We start from the raw sequence: 18,108 nt of genomic DNA, 5'->3' as shown, positions 1-18,108 counted from the left end.
CCAACTTGGCAGACCTGTTTATACAACATCTTGAAGAAAAAATTCTTGTGTTTAAACCCAAACCAAAACTCTAGCTTCGATATGTCGATGATATCTTTGCAGTCTGGAGTCATTCCGAACAAGAGCTACTTCAGTTTTTGTAGATAAAATCAACCTTCTTTATCCACGCATCAAATTTACATTAGAAAGAGAATCCCCACAGGGTATCCTCTTTCTGGATTTACACATCCAAAGAAAAGAAGACGGTTCCATCTCCACCTCTGTCTATCGCAAGCCAACATTTTCAGGTCGCTACATTCACCATACTTCTGCTCACCATCCCTCTCAAAAATTTGGCATCATTAAATCATTGGTAACCAGAGTGCACAGATTTTGCTCCTCCAAGGATTCTCTAAAACAAGAATTGGAAATAATCAAAAACACAGCCACTCTAAATGGATATAATCTGAAAACAACTCAAAAAAATCATCAGCAACTTCTCTACACATCAACCTAGACAAGAACAAGCCCATAGGATTCCCATACCTTATATCAAAGGCATATCCGAACGGCTCTCGAAAATGATGAAAAAATACAATCTTACTGCCACCTACAAACCCATCAACCACATTCACAACCTGTCACCTTCACCCAAAGACAAACTTTCACCTATGCTACTACCTGGTGTATACGAGGTTCCATGCTCCTGTAAACTCTCTTATTATGGACAGACAGGCAGATCAGTTTTTAAACACATTTCGGAACGTCAAGACCATATCCGCCTCATCAAACCGCAAAAATCAGGCCTCGCTCAACACGGAGTTGAAAACTCAAACTAAAAGATCCACTGGAAAAAGACAAAACTCCGACAGAGATCTTCATATAAATATGAACGCTTATAAAGAAAGTGCTGAAGCCCTACTTCACAGACCAAAGCGCAATGATGTTCTTACCATCCCTAAAGTATGGGAAATTGTCATACAAAATTGTGTAAAAATAACTTAACTGTAATTTAATTTAATTTAATTAATTTAATTCAATTTAATCTAAGTTCAGGCTGCAACACGCCACTGCATGCAAATTTGGATTCCATTGTACGTACGCACTCTATTCTTTGTGTCATTCCTAGTATTGTTCTACTGTACTGATGATGTCCTAAGATACCTAGGACGAAATATTTACATAATAAAAAACCTACTAATGTGGTTCATGTGTGTCAATTTTAATCATGAATTCTCCACAGGTTTCTCTATATAATCAAAGTATCATTAAACTAGCAAACCTTAGTTTGCTGTTTTTATGAAGCATTTTCTGTAAATTTGATTTACCTTACCTACCTTCAGTTTTCAGAAATGAATTATTACCAGCCCATCTCTTCTTTCCCTTCTAAAAGTAAATAAATAAAAAAAAAAATCACGTTTTTGATTAACCAGGATAACTCTGTCACCCACCATTTCAACTTATTGGTATCACTCTAAATATTGGCTAGTATGCATTAGCAGATAATCTAAGAATCTTGATAAGGGTCTATATAAAAGCACTAGGAGTAGATTGATAAAACAAGAGACTTAGGCTAGAATATGTTAAAGTGAGTATTGATGTTCTTTTAGGATAAAATATACTGATATGCATCAGTATATTTTACTGAAATCATGTGGCCTGTACTGCTATATACAGTTAGATATACCTCTCTAGAGTTAGCTGTATATTGACATATATTGTCAGTGGCCTATGGAGAGGAACTTAGGTCAAAGGAAGTATTATTGCCTGCATAATCTGTTCATTATATTGTTAAAGATTGTGTCACTAAAAATTAAGTGTTAGCAACATTACAATTTCAGTTAAATTCTTCTCCTTATCCTGTTAGATTAATTCATCAGCTAACCAGGTAATTTTCATAATTTTCTTGAGGTCTCTTGACATCCATTAAAAATCTGAATTGAGTAAAGTTTTGAGCAATGAATTAGTTTTGGTTGGCCTGAGATTTTATCATAATGTCCTTTCTCCTGTAAGCGAAGGAGGAAAGGAAGTTAATCAGACCTGAATGTGCTGAACATTAGTAGCTGTTTTATTAATGCAAGTCTTGAACTTAAGTTCTCTATCAATTAAAATACTCAAATCCTTGTATTCATCAACTCTTTCTAAAGTCTGTCCATTCAACTATCCATCTAAGACAGTAAAACGTTTTACGAGGTATGTTCCAAATGTTTCTGGCATGACATACAAAATTAATGCCAATTTTAAAATGCTGTGCATGACAGATAGCACCATCTATGGGGAGTTTAGTGTACCAGTTCCAACTCTCTACCTGCGTCATTCAGTTGGAGGCGTTTGTTTGACTAACATATGGCATGCTAAGTGGCTGTAATGTTAAAAATTGAGTACCATACTGTGATAAAGTTTTTCACCAAAGAAGGGCTTTCTCCAAGTGCTATCATACAGCAGTTGGAAGTGTTTATGGGGAAGTTTCTCCTTCATATTCCACTGTGAAGGAACACTTTCACCTAAACAGTTTAAACAGGCTAAACAATTTCACCTAGGAAGAGAGAGCATCGAAGATGATCCTCGTGTTGGTTGGCCTGTGGAAGTGATGACAGATGAAAATGTCTTCTGTTGAGGAGGAATTGCTCGATGACAGATGGCTGAAGCTCAGAGACATCTTAGCATGGTTGGGGGTTTCTATAACAACCTTCTTTTGTCATTCATGAGAAGCTTCACATGATGAAGGTCAGTGCAAGGTGGGTGCCCCAACTTCTCTCTTCAATTCAGGAGCATCGTGTGACCTGTTCCTGCAAGTTCTTTGCCAAGGGAATCAGAGAGAAATGCTGGAATCCATTATCACCAGGGGTGAAACTATGGTCCTTTATTATGATCCTTTTTCCAAAAGGGAATCCATGGAGCAGCACAAACCAAGCAAAGCACCACCGAGAAAAGCCAAGGTCATTCGGTTCACCAAGAACATCATGACAAGAATCCTTTGGAATTGCCAGGGAATTATCTTGATTGACTTAAAGGAAAGGAATACCGCCATGAATGCAGAGGATTATGCTTCACTCCTGCACAAACTGTGCAGTGCTATAAAGGAGAAGAGAAGAAGATTGCTGAGTCATGGTGTTCACCTGCTTCACAACAATGCTCTGGCCCAGGAGCATGTTTCTAGGCTTCAGGCTTCTAGGAGATTGAAAACTAACCCCCACAATCCAACCCTAGCACCCAGTGACTATCTCTTCTCAAAACTGAAGAGAAAGACCTTTGAGGAAGGAAATTTGCAGATGACAATGAGGTGAAAGATACAGTTTGAGGCCATTTTGCAGACAAAAGTTCAGACTATTTTTTCAAGGGCATAGAAATGTTAATTCAAAGATATGAAAAGTGTGCGGAAGTAAAGGGAGATTATGTTGAAAAGTGGCACAGTAGTTTTCTTTCTTTCACCTCTGAAAGTTGGTCAAACCTGAAACTTATGGAATCACCCTCCTATGTTAAACACGGTAATAACTTCAATGAAAATAGCACAAATATTTTTTACTGAAACTGACAGTATGTCATCGGTGTGAAGAACAAACAAGCAATTCAGACAGACAGGAATTCAAGATAAATACAGAACATTAAAATAACTTTCACAGCTGATGCAAGTAACAAAGATTATATAAAATTTATTCAAAAACTCCAATATATTTCATCCAGTGTTACATGGACATTGTCAAGTATATAGACTGTTAACTACGTTCAAAACATGAATCACAATAATGAATCCACATTGGATGAACTACATTGGAGTTTTTGAATAAATTTTATATAATTTTTGTTGCATGTGTAAGCCATGAAAGTTATTTTAATGTTTAGTGCACATGTTCCATTAAAACTATTTATAAATACAAAACTAATAATGATTTATAGTATCCCACTTATCATGCAAAATGTTATCCCCTACTGGCAGAGGCGGATGAAACAGCGAGACTAAATTTGCACTTCTTATCCATGTTATTCAATAGGTGTTATTACATAATCGTATCCAGATTTAGCTGGACGTCTATAGATGTCCAGCTAAATTTATGGAAAACTACAAGCTTTATGAGAATACAGTTTATATTTTGGTGCTATTTGAATGTTTTTAAAACATTTGAAAGTAGCATTCATTTTAAAATTGCTATTGCCTTACTCTAATGCTGCTTAAGAACTTTATTCACATAAGAGGATTTTTTCTCCATAGTTATTTTTGAAAAATCCTGTAGATAGCTTCTTAAAATATTATTATTATTTAATTTCTTCCAGTTTCTCTTCAGATCATTATGCCAGATAATCAATATTGTGAAACAGCACATCAGAAATTATCTAGATGACATATTTTCCCTACTGAAGGTATGAATATTTGCAGTATAAAATTTCTATGGTCTGTTTAGTCTAATTTACTTGAATCTTTTTTTAAGGATGAAAAATATGCAATTTTATAAAAACGATAATGATAATTTAATTGAAATATAAACAGGTTCATTTTAATTGATCAATCATAACTTAAGCATTATATCTTAATTATGTTGCAGAGAAATTATTTTGAAAGTAATACCTTGCTTGTTTATTTGCATTACAGAATTGCAATGTTAACCATCATTTGGGAACTGTATTTTCACATTTTAATTATAGTGTTTCAGCATGTGAAAGATGAGGAATCATAGCTATTTCAAACTTGTAGGTTCTCATTAGAGGTATGGTAATAACTGACTACCTCAAGTTGGCTTGCAACAGAAGTAATTCATAAGTTCACTTTAACCATGAAATCACTTTTGGCATTATAAATATATTCAACCCCCCATGCACAAGAGATTTGAGTCTCTGCCAGAAAGAGGAGGTGGGGTTTGGTAGACTGAAGGGGCAGTGGACACTATTAATGTTTGGAGTTTAGGTGACAGATGGTGGTGAAGTGGATACGCAAGGTTCTGTGAGGCATATATTTGACTGCAAGGGATCTTGCACTTTTCCTATTGCACTTACACAGTGCCTGTGTACTGGTCTCCATGGGGCTGCTAGTGCTGTCACTTGATTTTTGCACTAATTTGTTTCTCCAACTGTGTCTCTAGTGCTTTTTTTCTGGGAAAAAAAAAAGGTTCCAATACTCACTATGAGGATGTTATTTCAGCAACTTCCACACTTTTAACATATCCTCCGATATACCCTTGTCTTCTCTAGATCGCTTCTTGCTTTTGGTATGAACTGCAGAATGATGACCTCGTAGCAGCCATGAGTCCACATATTTGCTAGGGTTGAACTGAGTGAGAGGAAGTCCTACTATCCTGATGAACATCAGTGCAGAAGTTGTCCGTTCAAGCAGAGATGACCTAGATGAAGTTACTATAAGATTCCTCTGAGAGAAATCCCTTTCACATTCAATAGAGGATATTGCAATTGTGCCCAAAGTGTGCTTTAGAGGAAGCAGCGTGTCTGGGACTTTATTTTCTTGAAGATATTCACGGATACCACGAACTGCTTCTCTTTCATTTAAGCGAAATTTGCATGCTAACTTTTTAATTTCAGCTTCACCAAATGTCAGATGCTTCCCAGGATTTTCTAGCCAATACTTGGAATCTGAAATCTTAGCACATTCAGGCAAATCAGCATCATCTCCTTCAAGCAGATGCTGATTTGCCTGAAAGAAAGCAGATGAACTTATTGCAGGTCTGTGTCTTTCATTTTTGTGGAGCTCAATCCCTTTGAACTTCATGTTCTTCTGATTTTCAAGAGAAATGCTGTAGTATGGACCAGAATTTTCAATTCTTTCTTCAAATAGTTAAACTGTATTCTTTATCTTCCTGTCTGCTTTGTACAGGTCAATATTTCTAGCTTGTAAATCTAGACTTAGTTCACTAAGTTCTTGGAGAGCATCACACATAAGGCCCAAATCAAGAACAAACTCTCATGATGTTATTTTTCTTAAAAGGCAATCTGTTGCCTTTTAAGAAAAATAACAAATTGTAAACAAATTGAAAAATAACAAAAAATAACAAAAACAGATTGCTTTCTTAAAGAAAGCAATCTGTTTTTGTTATTTTACACAGGAGCTGCAAGTTCAGGAAGAACTACACGAACAATAACAGTCAATGTAGTTGTGTTACTCACAGTTGTCGATTCATCAATAAGTAACGATATTTTGTTCTTGGAGTTCACTATATTGTCTATTAATGTTTTTCTCGTTTCATTTGCAATATGGCTCACAATGTTAATGCAAGCATTTGCAGAATGAAGAATATATCCCATGTCTAGGCCATTCCTCTTCTTATGGTACTATCTTTTATCGAAGGTCAGCGACTATCTTGGTGAACAAACTGCATTCTTGTTTTAATTGGAGTAGTTGTGCGCTGCTCTTTCCTGTTGACGTCTTGATGTTGTCAAACCATGATATTCTTTTTCTTCCTCTAGTTCCTTTGCCATCAATTCTTCCTACCAAAATAGTTTGTAGAAGTTGGTATTTGCTGTTTCCTATGATGTGGCCAAGATATGATGTTTTTAATTTCTTGATTATTTGTACAAGATCTTCAGCTTTGCGGGTGGATTTTAAGACATCTTCATTGGTAGTGTTTTCTGTCCATGATATCTTTGGTATTCTTCTGTACAGTCATATCTCAAAGGCTTAAATTTATTTGATGGTTGTTGCCTTCAATGTCCATGTTTCAACTCAATAGAGCAGAATAGACCAGACATAGCATTTCAGCATTTGGCACCTGGCTTCCATATTTAGATCTTTATTGCAGAATAATGTTCTCATTTCCATGAAGGACTGCTGTGCAACTTCAATCCTTGTCTTTATATCTATTTCAGGATCCCACCTTTCATTAAGCCAGCAACCAAGATATTTATATCTTGACACTTGATCGATATTTTTCCCATTGAGTGTCAGTTTCATTGATGAGTCCTTTCTTTTAGGCTTGCACGGTGATCCGAATGCATTTTTGAAAATTATGGAGACAACTACCGTGTTTGAATACAAACTTTAGTTTAATATAACTAAAATCTACAATTCGACATTTCGACCTTTATGTCAAGGTCATCTTCTGGAGCGTACAAATATACACAAGAAACAAGCTATACTACAATCAAACTGGTTCGTTCAAGACACTGACCAACCGCTACCACAATTGTTGGCCTGACCTCTGGTGGAAAAAAAAAATACAAATTAAAAATAAAAATTATACATCAACGCTAGAGCCCTATTATTTGTGTTGTCTTCTATATACATATATTAACATCATTCCAGCCAGTTGGAGTGGAATGGTTTCTAGTACTAGCGGATTGGCTAGAGTCCTGACTTATGTTGAATCTTTCATATTAGGTTGGCTGAATGTGTGCCATCCAGATCCTTGGAATTTTCATACCATCTTTGTTATTGATATTTGGGTGGTTTATCAGGATTTCGCAGGATTCCTTAAATTTTCTTTCGTACCAGGTTTTTGTGCAGTGTAAGGAGCAGGTGCTTTTCCGGTTGATTTGGTGTAAGGTGTTAAGTGCGTGGTCTGAGAGGCCTGCTTCACCATAATAGTTATATTTGATGAGTCTAATGTGTTCTTTCTTGCGTATAGGGATTGTCCGTCCTGTTTCTCCAATGTATGGTAAGTTACAGGTGCAGCGGATGCAATAGACTCCAGGATGTGCTAATGGGAGGAGAGGATCCTTAGAGGAGCTGAATATGGTTTTAAGTTTAGTGGGTGGTTTAAAGGTGGCATTGAGGTTATAATGTTGTAGGATTCTGTTGATTTTTTCCGATAGCCCTTTAATGAATGGGATGGCTATGGTTTTACTGTAATCTAGATTCGTTTTTGTTGTGGTTTTATAGAGTATTTTATTGACAGCATTTTTGTTATAGCCATTATTTATGAATGTGTCACTAATGATTTTTAGTTCTTGTTCCAGGGCTTGCTGGTTAGAGCAAATAGTTGTGGCTCTGTTTTTAAGGGTGTTAATGACTCCATATTTTTGTGCTGGGTGGTGGTATGAATTCGCATGTATGTATTGGCCCGTGTGTGTCGGTTTTCGGTAGACCGTGAAGGATAGACTGCCTGAAGGAAGACATGTAATTAGTGTGTCTAGGAACAGGAGCGAATTTTGGTTTTCGATTTCGATGGTAAATTGTATGTGTTCGTGTTGTTTGTTTAGGTGGCTGAGGAATGTGTTTAGCGTTTGTCGCCTGTGCGGCCAGATCGTGAACACGTCGTCGACGTATCTGAGCCAGACTGTCAGTCGTAGCATGGCGGAATCAAGAGCCCTTTGCCCAAAGGTTTCCATTTAGAAGTTAGCGATTGGGGGGGATAATGGTGAGCCCATGGCTGTACTTTCTTTTTGTAGGTAGAATTTGTTTTGCCACACGAAGTAACTGGACTTTAGTACGTGTGCAAAGAGGGCCATAATGTCGGGCGGAAATTTGTTCTGTAGTAGGAGAATTGTGTCATTGATGGGGACATTAGTGAAAAGGGCAGAAACGTCAAAACTGACTAATAAGTCGTCTTTGTCGAGTGTTATGTTTTTGATTTTGTTTATAAAGTGTTGTGTGTTTTTTATGTAGGAGGGGGAATGACCTACCAACTCCTTGAGGGTTGCCGCTAATTTCTTGGCTAGGTGGTAATTGGGACTGTCTATTCCTTCCACGATTGGTCGAAGGGGCACATATTGGTTGTGTATTTTTGGAACCCCATATATTCTGGGGGGTCGGGTGTAGTGGGGTTTGAGTTTTTTAATCGTGTCTGGTGGCCAAGAGGTGATGGACTTTAGTAGTTTTCTGTTTTATCCTTTATTCTTTTTGTTGGGTTATAATTTACCATTTTATATGTGTTGTTATCAGCTACTAGTTGGTTCATTTGCAGTAGGTATATTGACCTGTCAAGGACAACAGTGGCACTGCCTTTATCCGCTTTCGTTATTATTATGTTTTGTTTGGCTTTTAATGATTTAATTGCTGCTAATTCTGTTTTAGTCAGGTTGTTCTGTATGGTTTTCTTGGTATTTAGGACATTACTGGTTTCTAGTCATATTTTATCTGCTATATTGTTAGGTAGGGATCTGATGCCTCTTTCAATGTGGTAGATAAAATCCAATTTGTTTACCTTTTTTGGTGCTATTGCGTAGTTCAGTCCTTTATTCAGTAGCATAAGTTCGCCGTTGTTCAGGGTGTGGCTTGATAGGTTAATTACATGGTTCTTGCTTGTCGGTGGTTGGTCGCTCCTTGTCTCCCTTGTTTGTTGTTCATTGTTGTTTCTCGGGGAGGAAGTCCTCTGATTGGATGGATTCCTGTGATTGGCCACCATATTTTGCTGTTATTTCAAACTGTGGAATTTTTTCTTGAGTTTTTCTTTATTCTTTTCCAGGGTATGCTTGGCCGAATTGTCAGTAATTCTTTCAAGTGTTTGTAGAATGTCTGGATTAACATAGTTCGATAGTTCTGATTGTAATTTAGAAACCAGATTTTGTGTTGTAGCTAGGTTTTGGCGGGCTGTTTGAATCTGTTCTCGAAGCATTGCTTTTTCTGTGCGGTCATAGATACGTAGTGCCTTAGCGGACATAAATTTCTTTTTTAGCCTGATGCAGATCGGAATAAGGTTATTGTCTCTGCATCTTTTTAAAAAGGCCAGCCGATTGATCAAGAGAGAAATATGAATCTTTAGCTTACCATAGCGATTGCAGCGCTTGTGGGTATCATTTCCATGTATGATCTGAATCCTTTCTTTTAGGCTTGCACGGTGATCCGAATGCATTTTTGAAAATTATGGAGACAACTACCATGTTTGAATAAAACTTTAGTTTAATATAATTAAAAGATTTTATTTTATCTACCACATTGAAAGAGGCATCAGATCCCTACCTAACAATATAGCAGATAAAATACGACTAGAAACCAGTAATGTCCTAAATACCAAGAAAACCATACAGAACAACCTGACTAAAACAGAATTAGCAGCAATTAAATCATTAAAAGCCAAACAAAACAATAATAACGAAAGCGGATAAAGGCAGTGCCACTGTTGGCCTGGACAGGTCAACATGTATACTGCAAATGAGCCAACTAGTAGCCAATAACAACACGTATAAAATGGTAAATTATAACCCAACAAAAAGAATAAAGGATAAAACAGAAAAACTACTAAAGTCCGTCACTTCTTGGCCACCAGACACGGTTAAAAAACTCAAACCCCACTACGCCCGACCCTCCAGAATATACGGGGTTCCGAAAATACACAAACAAAATGTGCCCCTTCGACCAATCGTGGAAGGAATAGACAGTCCCAATTACCACCTAGCCAAGAAATTAGTGGCAACACTCAAGGAGTTGGTAGGTCATTCCCCCTCCTACATAAAAAACACACAACACTTTATAAACAAAATCAAAAACATAACACTCGACAAAGATGACTTATTAGTCAGTTTTGACGTTTCTGCCCTTTTCACTAATGTCCCCCCATCAATGACACAATTCTCCAACTACAGAACAAATTTCCGCCCGACATTACGGCCCTCTTTGCACATGTACTAAAGTCTGGTTACTTAGTGTGGCAAAACAAATTCTACCTACAAAAAGAAAGTACAGCCATGGGCTCACCATTATCCCCCCCCAATCGCTAACTTCTACATGGAAACCTTTGAGCAAAGGGCTCTTGATTCTGCCATGCTACGACCGACAGTCTGGCTCAGATACGTCGACGACGTGTTCGCGATCTGGCCACACGGGCGACAAACGCTAAACACATTCCTCAGCCACCTAAATAAACAACACGAATGCATACAATTTACCATCGAATTCGAAAACCAAAATTCGCTCCCGTTCCTAGACACTAGTTACACGTCTTCCTTCAGGCAGTCTATCCTTCACGGTCTACCGAAAACCGACACACACGGGCCAATACATACATGCGAATTCATACCACCACACCCAGCACAAAAATATGGAGTCATTAACACCCTTAAAAACAGAGCTACAACTATTTGCTCTAACCAGCAAACCCTGAAACAAGAACTAAAAATCATTAGTGACACATTCATAAATAATGGCTATAACAAAAATACTGTCAATAAAATACTCTATAAAACCACAACAAAAACGAATTTATATTACAGTATAACCATAGCCATCCCATTCATTAAAGGGCTATCGGAAAAAATCAACAGAATCCTACAACATTATAACCTCAATGCCACCTTTAAACCACCCACTAAACTTAAAACCATATTCAGCTCCTCTAAGGATCCTCTCCTCTCATTAGCACATTCTGGAGTCTATTGCATCCGCTGCACCTGTAACTTACCATACATTGGAGAAACAGGACGGACAATCCCTATACGCAAGAAAGAACACATTAGACTCATCAAATATAACTATTATGGTGAAGCAGGCCTCTCAGACCACTCACTTAACACCTTACACCAAATCAACTGCAAAAGCACCTGCTCCTTACACCGCATAAAAACCTGGTACGAAAAAAAATTTAAGGAATCCTGCGAAATCCTGATAAACCACCCAAATATCAATAACAAAGATGGTGTGAAAATTCCAAGGATCTGGATGGCACACATTCAGCCAACCTAATATGAAAGATTCAACATAAGTCAGGACTCTAGCCAATCCACTAGTATTAGAAACCATTCCACTCCAACTGGCTGGAATGATGTTAATATATGTATATAGAAGACAACACAAATAATAGGACTCTAGCGTTGATGTATAATTTTTATTTTTTATTTTTAATTTGTATTTTTTTTTTTTTTTCCCCCACCAGAGGTTAGGCCAACAATTGTGGTAGCGGTTGGTCAGTGTCTTTAACGAACCAGTTTGATTGTAGTATAGCTTGTTTCTTGTGTATATTTGTACGCTCCAGAAGATGACCTTGACATAAAGGTCGAAACGTCGAATTGTAGATTTTAGTTATATTAAACTAAAGTTTTTATTCAAACACGGTAGTTGTCTCCATAATTTTCAAAAATGCTTTCATTGATGAGGTTGGATGTTTGCTGATGACCATGTATTTTGTCTTGTTGATGTTTATATTTATTCCCATTCTTTGGCTTTCTGTGTATACTCTATCAATGAGTTTTTGGAGATCCATAATGTTATCTGTAATTAGAATGGTGTCATCTGCATATTGTAGGTTGTTAACAATCTTTCCATTTATTATGATTCCCTCTGAACATTCTTCCAATGCCTTTTAAAGATTACCTCTGCGTGTATATGTTGAACAAGAGTGGTGAGAGCACCCATCCTTGTTTCACTCCTCTTTTGAGGTAATGTTGTCTAATTGAATGGTAGCTGACTGATTCCAATACAGAGATCTTATTAGTCTTATGTCTTATTCCTCTAGCCCTGTTTGTTGAAGGACTTCTATTAAGTTAGTGGGTCTGACTTTGTCGAATGCTTTTTCAAAATCTATGAAACACATAAAGACAGATTTCTGTTTTTCTATCCATTTTTGTATCAATATTTGGGCACAGAAAAGGGTCTCTCTAGTACCAAAACCATTCTGAAAGCCAAATTGCATTTTACTTTTTCTATAAATACGATTCTGAATTACTTTCAAAAATATTTTTAACGTTTGGCTTATTAGACTAATAAGTCGGAAGTCGCCACAGGAATTGGCTCTGGGTTTCTTTGGGATAGTGATAAATGTAGATTTGAGCCAATCTGATGGAAATTCATCACTTTCATATATTTTATTAATATTTTTTCAAGAAGTTTGATGTTATCTGGTTCTATTAATTTTAAAAATTCTGTTTGCACGCCATCTGGTCCACTGGCCTTTCCTGTTTTACTTGATCTTATAGCATTATCTATTTCACATTTCATAATTGCTGGTCCTTGAATGTTATCTTTTATATTTATAGAATTGAAAAGTTATGTTACATGTTTTATCCAAATCTGCTTTATTTTCTTCTTCTAGAACTATTTTTCCACTTTCATCTCTTAGAGACACTGTTTGCTTTTTTTCTGAGTTTTCTGGAAATTTCTTTGATTTTCTTATCCAGATTGAAATTATCATGTTTCTTCTGAAGCAGTTCAATCTCAGTATGTAAATTTTTCATCCAATTTTTCTTGACTTTTATTTTTTTCTTGATGATGTTATGTGTTTCTGTATATCTGGCTAGGTCTTTGTTTTTGTACATTCTTATTGTATCAGTAAGAAAAAGAATCTCATTTGTCATCCATTCCTGTTATTTTACATTATTCACATAACCTACTTCTTCAATACTTGTTGTTACGATGGCATTCTTTAAGCTATTCCAAAGAGGTTCCACCCTTTTATTTTCTTCTTTGTTAATCTGTTGTAATCATAGGTTAAGCCATGTCTTGGCACTTTTATTTATCTTCAGGTCTTTTAGTTTTTCTACATCAATTTTCTTTTTCTTCTTTTGTGATTTTTTTAGATGATTTTAATCTAAGACATATTTCTGCAACTACGGGATTGTGATCTGATGAGATATCTGCTCCAGGATAAGTCTTTGCACTCTTTATACTTCTGTGGAATCTTTTATTTATCAGTATGTAATCAATTTGATTTCTGATAATGTTATGTCGCTTATCTTGTAGTGATTTCCAAGTGTACAGTCTTCTGGGTGGAAGTTTAAGCTAGATATTTGCTATTATTAGATCTTCTTCCTGACAGCCCAAGTTTAAGAGTACACTTTGAAAAGAAGAGATCACAAGTAGTGAACTATATTGAAATGCAGGAATTTGACAGTTAGAAGCATACTGCAAAGTGAACAGAAAGCATATCAGATTATACGGCTGTTGAAAAATACACTCACAAGCAGGGATAGGGAGATTATTATTCCCCCTTTATGAGGTGCTAATAAGGCCACATTGGGACTATGGCACCCAGATCTTGGTCACCTGGAAAGTCAAGTGGTGAAGATTGTTGTGGGTCTATGAAATGCTCCCTATGAGAATAGATTGAAGGTCTGGTCTACAAAACTTAGTTGATAGGCAAAAAAGAGGGGGCATAATAGGCTATTATATTGGCTATTAAATTAATTTTATAGGATTGATGCTGAAGGCTTTTTTTTTAGGGAGAGAAAGAACAAGGGGTTTCTCCTGGAAATTATATGCAAGTGTGTTTATCAAAGATATTAGCACTAGATTTTGTTACTTGGAAGTTGGTGAATGGGTGAATTGGGTTGCCAGATGCTGGTGAGTGCTTCATCAAGAATGAGTTCAATGAGAAGGGTGATTGATATTGTGTGAATAATGTGTCTCCTGTGAGGAGTATTCCGACTCCATGGAGATATCTGTATAATGATAATAAGACCACTTTGGATGAAAGTTAATAGAAACACGTAATGAAAAATTAATTGCAGTGGACTGTAATAACATCTGAGATTCTCTTGAGATTATGTATACACAAAAATGATATTGCTTATGATACAACAAGCAGCATATATATCAATGAATTGCATAAACATTTTATTTTGTGCTATACAGAAATGTTGGCATGTAACAGTTTGTTAAATAAGAGTGAGGTACTGTTTGCTTTATTTATTTTTTATTTTTTTAAGGAATTTTGGACAATTAATAGTCCTATGCAAAATACAATTATTCTTCTGGTGGAACATATTGTGGTTGCCTTAGGAGCAGAATTCAAGATTTATCTGCCTCAGCTTATTCCACACTTTCTCCGAGTGTTCATGTATGATACCAGCACTGATAAAAATGTTACAGCTAGGGTAAGTAACTTAGTTTTTTATAATTAGGTTAGTAATATCTTAATTTTTTGTCTGCTAAAGAATCCAGTAGCTTTTGCAGTCATGTTGAAATATTCAAAAATATGTTTAAAAGATTTTTTTTACTTTAACATCTTAAAAATCTTGTCAGTACATACAGCTGTAATATATGAAAGATATGTAAAAAAGAGGTAGAATGTAGCTGTGTTTAGTTGTAATTATGGCCAAAGCAACTGTCAGGCAAGTGTATTATGTATATTATGCCTCTATTGCTTGTATTTTCTGGACCAGTGTGTCTGCTTTTGGGGGATGTAAAACCTAAGTTTATGTGAAGAAAATGGGGCCAACTCTGCATGAGCCTGAACTGAACTCAACTTTATTTGAAATGCTGTTATAAATACTTCTCACATGTTAATTAAAATTCAAACCCAGACCTTCAAAGTGCAAATGTTCTGTTACTCTTGTGAGGTATACTGAAGGAACACAATGAAAGAAACTTTTTCCTGCCTGCTGACTAAACTGATAGTATCTGCTCTCCAGCTAACAGGCTGTGGGTTTGAATCTCAGTGCAAGTAGATGTCTGAGAATGTCCTTAGGCAGTAGAAAAATTTCATTACCCAGTGTAACACCACCTCTCTGTTACATGCTTGGGGAGCTGAAGTTGCTCAAAAAAAGTTACATATTTGGTACTTTTTCAAGTTCCAAAGTTTCTGGAGCAGAGTTCCCCAATTACCTAATTCCAGGTCCATCCTCATTATTAATAATGGAGCCAATGGGTGATATTTTTAAATTTGTTTCATTCAAAGTAGCTCTCTACAGTTTAAAAAAAAAAATCAAATAAAAACAGTGGCTGGAACGACTTGCAGAAAGCATCTTTTGGTATACTATTCAAAGTTCTCATGACAGCTCTTAGAATGACATAATCAAAATGGCAGTTTTTCATTGGTACCTTAAGTTTTAAGAAACAAAAGAAAGCCAGTTGGGCTAAGTCTAGAGGGTATGGTGGATGTAAATAGAATGTAGAATTTTTTTTTTTTTTGCTAAAATCTCTCTATCATTAAGTGCTTTGTAGCTTTGAGCATTGTCATGGAAGAGAAACGAGCATCTTCGTTTTGGTACCTAGGTTGCACATGATTAATTTTCTGCAGAAAATGTTTCGGAACATTTAAATGGTAGAGAGCATTAATGCTTTGGCCATTTGGGAGTAACTTTTTGTGCATGTTTTGATTTTTGGCATTTCTTGGTAAACTTTATTTGCTCTGAAGAGTTAAATTTCCATTCCACACTTCGCTTGGTTTCAGAATTGTACTGAAAACATCTTGTCTTGTCACATGTAATGATTGAATTTATGAAATTTTTTTTTTTTTAGCAGCTTTCAATAAGCCTCTGTACAAACCAAACACAGTGTTTGGTTTGCTTTTCTTTTTAATGTCATTTAACAGACAGACACACATGGAACAAATCATGCAGACATCTTTGTTTTCTTGCATTATTTGATGCATTGTTTCCGTATTAATGCGTAGATCTTCTGAAATGATTCGAAGCATTGTGGATCAGTTGCTGGTTATGATACCAGAACTTTTTTTTTTTAACTCTGGTGTGTGGACTGTTTTGGATGATCCAGTTTGTTATCTTCTTGTGATTCTCTGTCATAGCTGAAATGTTTCTGCTACTCAAAAACACATAGTACCACAAACACACTTCATGATCTCCAATGTTTTAATTATTATTATTATTATTATTATCTGAGACCTCTAAGAAGTCAAAGACTCATTGAGGGAGGCTGTTGTAAATCATCCAAAACAACTGTCATACCTTCTCTTAAATACATTCGCACTAGATGTACTCACTAACCCAAAGGAAAACTTTCCACTCACTCACTGCTCTGTGAGAGAAATACCTATCTCTTATTCCCTCCCTCCTTTTTTTTTTTTTTTTTTTTTTTTCTGACTGTAAGCAAACTTCCATGGATGCTCCTGTGTTCTCTTCCCACCTTCCATATAACAAAAAATTTCATTAGATGATATCCTGCAACATCCATTCAAAAGTTTATAAACCTCTATCATAACACACCTCTTTCTCCTATTAACCAGTCTGTAATCCACATACTCACAAACTGTCCTCATAATCTGAATCCCATAAACTGGATATAACCTTTTTAACTCTTCTTTGCACCATTTTCACAGCTTCTTTATCCCCTTGGAACCCAGGAGACCAAATCTCTGCACAATAATCCAGGCGTGGTTGTATCAAGGCCTTATAAAGAGGCAAAATGATTTCTTTATCCTTACATATCCAGGTTTGCTTCAACATTGCAATTATCCTCTGAGTTGTATTTGAAACTTTTGCTATGTGGTCTTTGGACTTCAAATTCTTATCCACCATTATGCTAAGATCCCTAGCAACATCAGTTTTTTCTAGCATGACCCTGCTAACATAATATGCTACTGGAAATATCATCATGCCATAGTTCATAACTTTACACTTACTAACATTAAACTGAAAACCATTTTCTTTTACCCAAATTTACAGCCTATTCAAATCATTTTGTAAGTGCTGGATATCTGTAGCATCCCTGATTGCCCTGCCTATCTTCATCATCGGCAAACAATTACACATCTCCTGTTAAACCTTTCTAATGTCATTAATGTGTAGATTGAACAATATTGAACTATACAAAATTAATGTTTAGATTGATATCTGTCTGTCAACCATCCACTGATCCAATTCAAGAGTTTATATTCCAATCCCGTATTCCCCAGTTTATGCATCAGCCTTTTGTGTGGTATCCATAACCGATTTCTTCATACTTCGATTTAGCTTTCCGAAACAATAGCCGCTACTTTTCTGGCCTGAGCTTTATATATTTCATAACTCTTCTCACTCTTATTCTCACAATATTCTTTTGACATAATTTTTTTCTTGTGGATCTCTTGCTTACTAAGGTTGCACATCGATTTCACTCCCAACCTATTTATTCTTCAAACACTAGGGATATATTCAGATACAGCATCATTTAAGCACTTTTTCAAAGATTCCCATGCATTGTTGACATTTTTCCCCATTTAGTAACTGATATCATATGACCAAAGATAGTATTCTTCTAAGTTGATCATAATTCCTGGGTTTGTAGTTCATCATGTAACCTGTTCTAATGTGAATATCCATATAATTAGACGCTTCCCAAGAAAGTACAGCATGATCAACTGTCACTAACTAGTGGTATAATAGTCATATTCTTAACAGAGACCCCTTCTGATTCTGTGAATAAATGCAATGTTCTTTGACCTCGAGTTCCTTCTTTCATGTGTTGCTTGAGAAAGTCATCTCGTAACAATTCAACAAATTCCTCTTCATTTTTATCATGAGATTTCTCCTCTACCCAATCAATGTTTGGATAATTAAAGTCATCCATAATGATCATTCATTTAGTAACCATAAGGCTAA

The 18,108-nt window shown here is 36.1% G+C and overlaps 1 protein-coding gene across 7 annotated transcripts in view; it reads left to right on the top strand.

Annotated features, from left to right (window-relative positions):
• mTor (serine/threonine-protein kinase Tor) overlaps positions 1 to 18,108 on the top strand; it is an 816,233-nt gene that overhangs the window by 280,214 nt on the left and 517,911 nt on the right. For all 7 annotated transcript variants that reach the window (XM_090412780.1, XM_090412800.1, XM_090412771.1 and 4 more), the window contains 2 exons: positions 4,252 to 4,338; positions 14,497 to 14,664. In XM_090412780.1, coding sequence (XP_090268906.1) covers positions 4,252 to 4,338; positions 14,497 to 14,664 — 255 coding nt within the window. The remainder of the gene's footprint in view (positions 1 to 4,251; positions 4,339 to 14,496; positions 14,665 to 18,108) is intronic.

The sequence above is a fragment of the Typopeltis vanoorti genome, chromosome 2 (genome assembly GCF_054136105.1).
Source record: "Typopeltis vanoorti isolate ZY-2024b chromosome 2, IOZ_Tvanoo_1.0, whole genome shotgun sequence".
NCBI classification, from domain to species: domain Eukaryota; kingdom Metazoa; phylum Arthropoda; class Arachnida; order Uropygi; family Thelyphonidae; genus Typopeltis; species Typopeltis vanoorti.
This window is presented reverse-complemented; position numbering and strand designations above follow the sequence as displayed.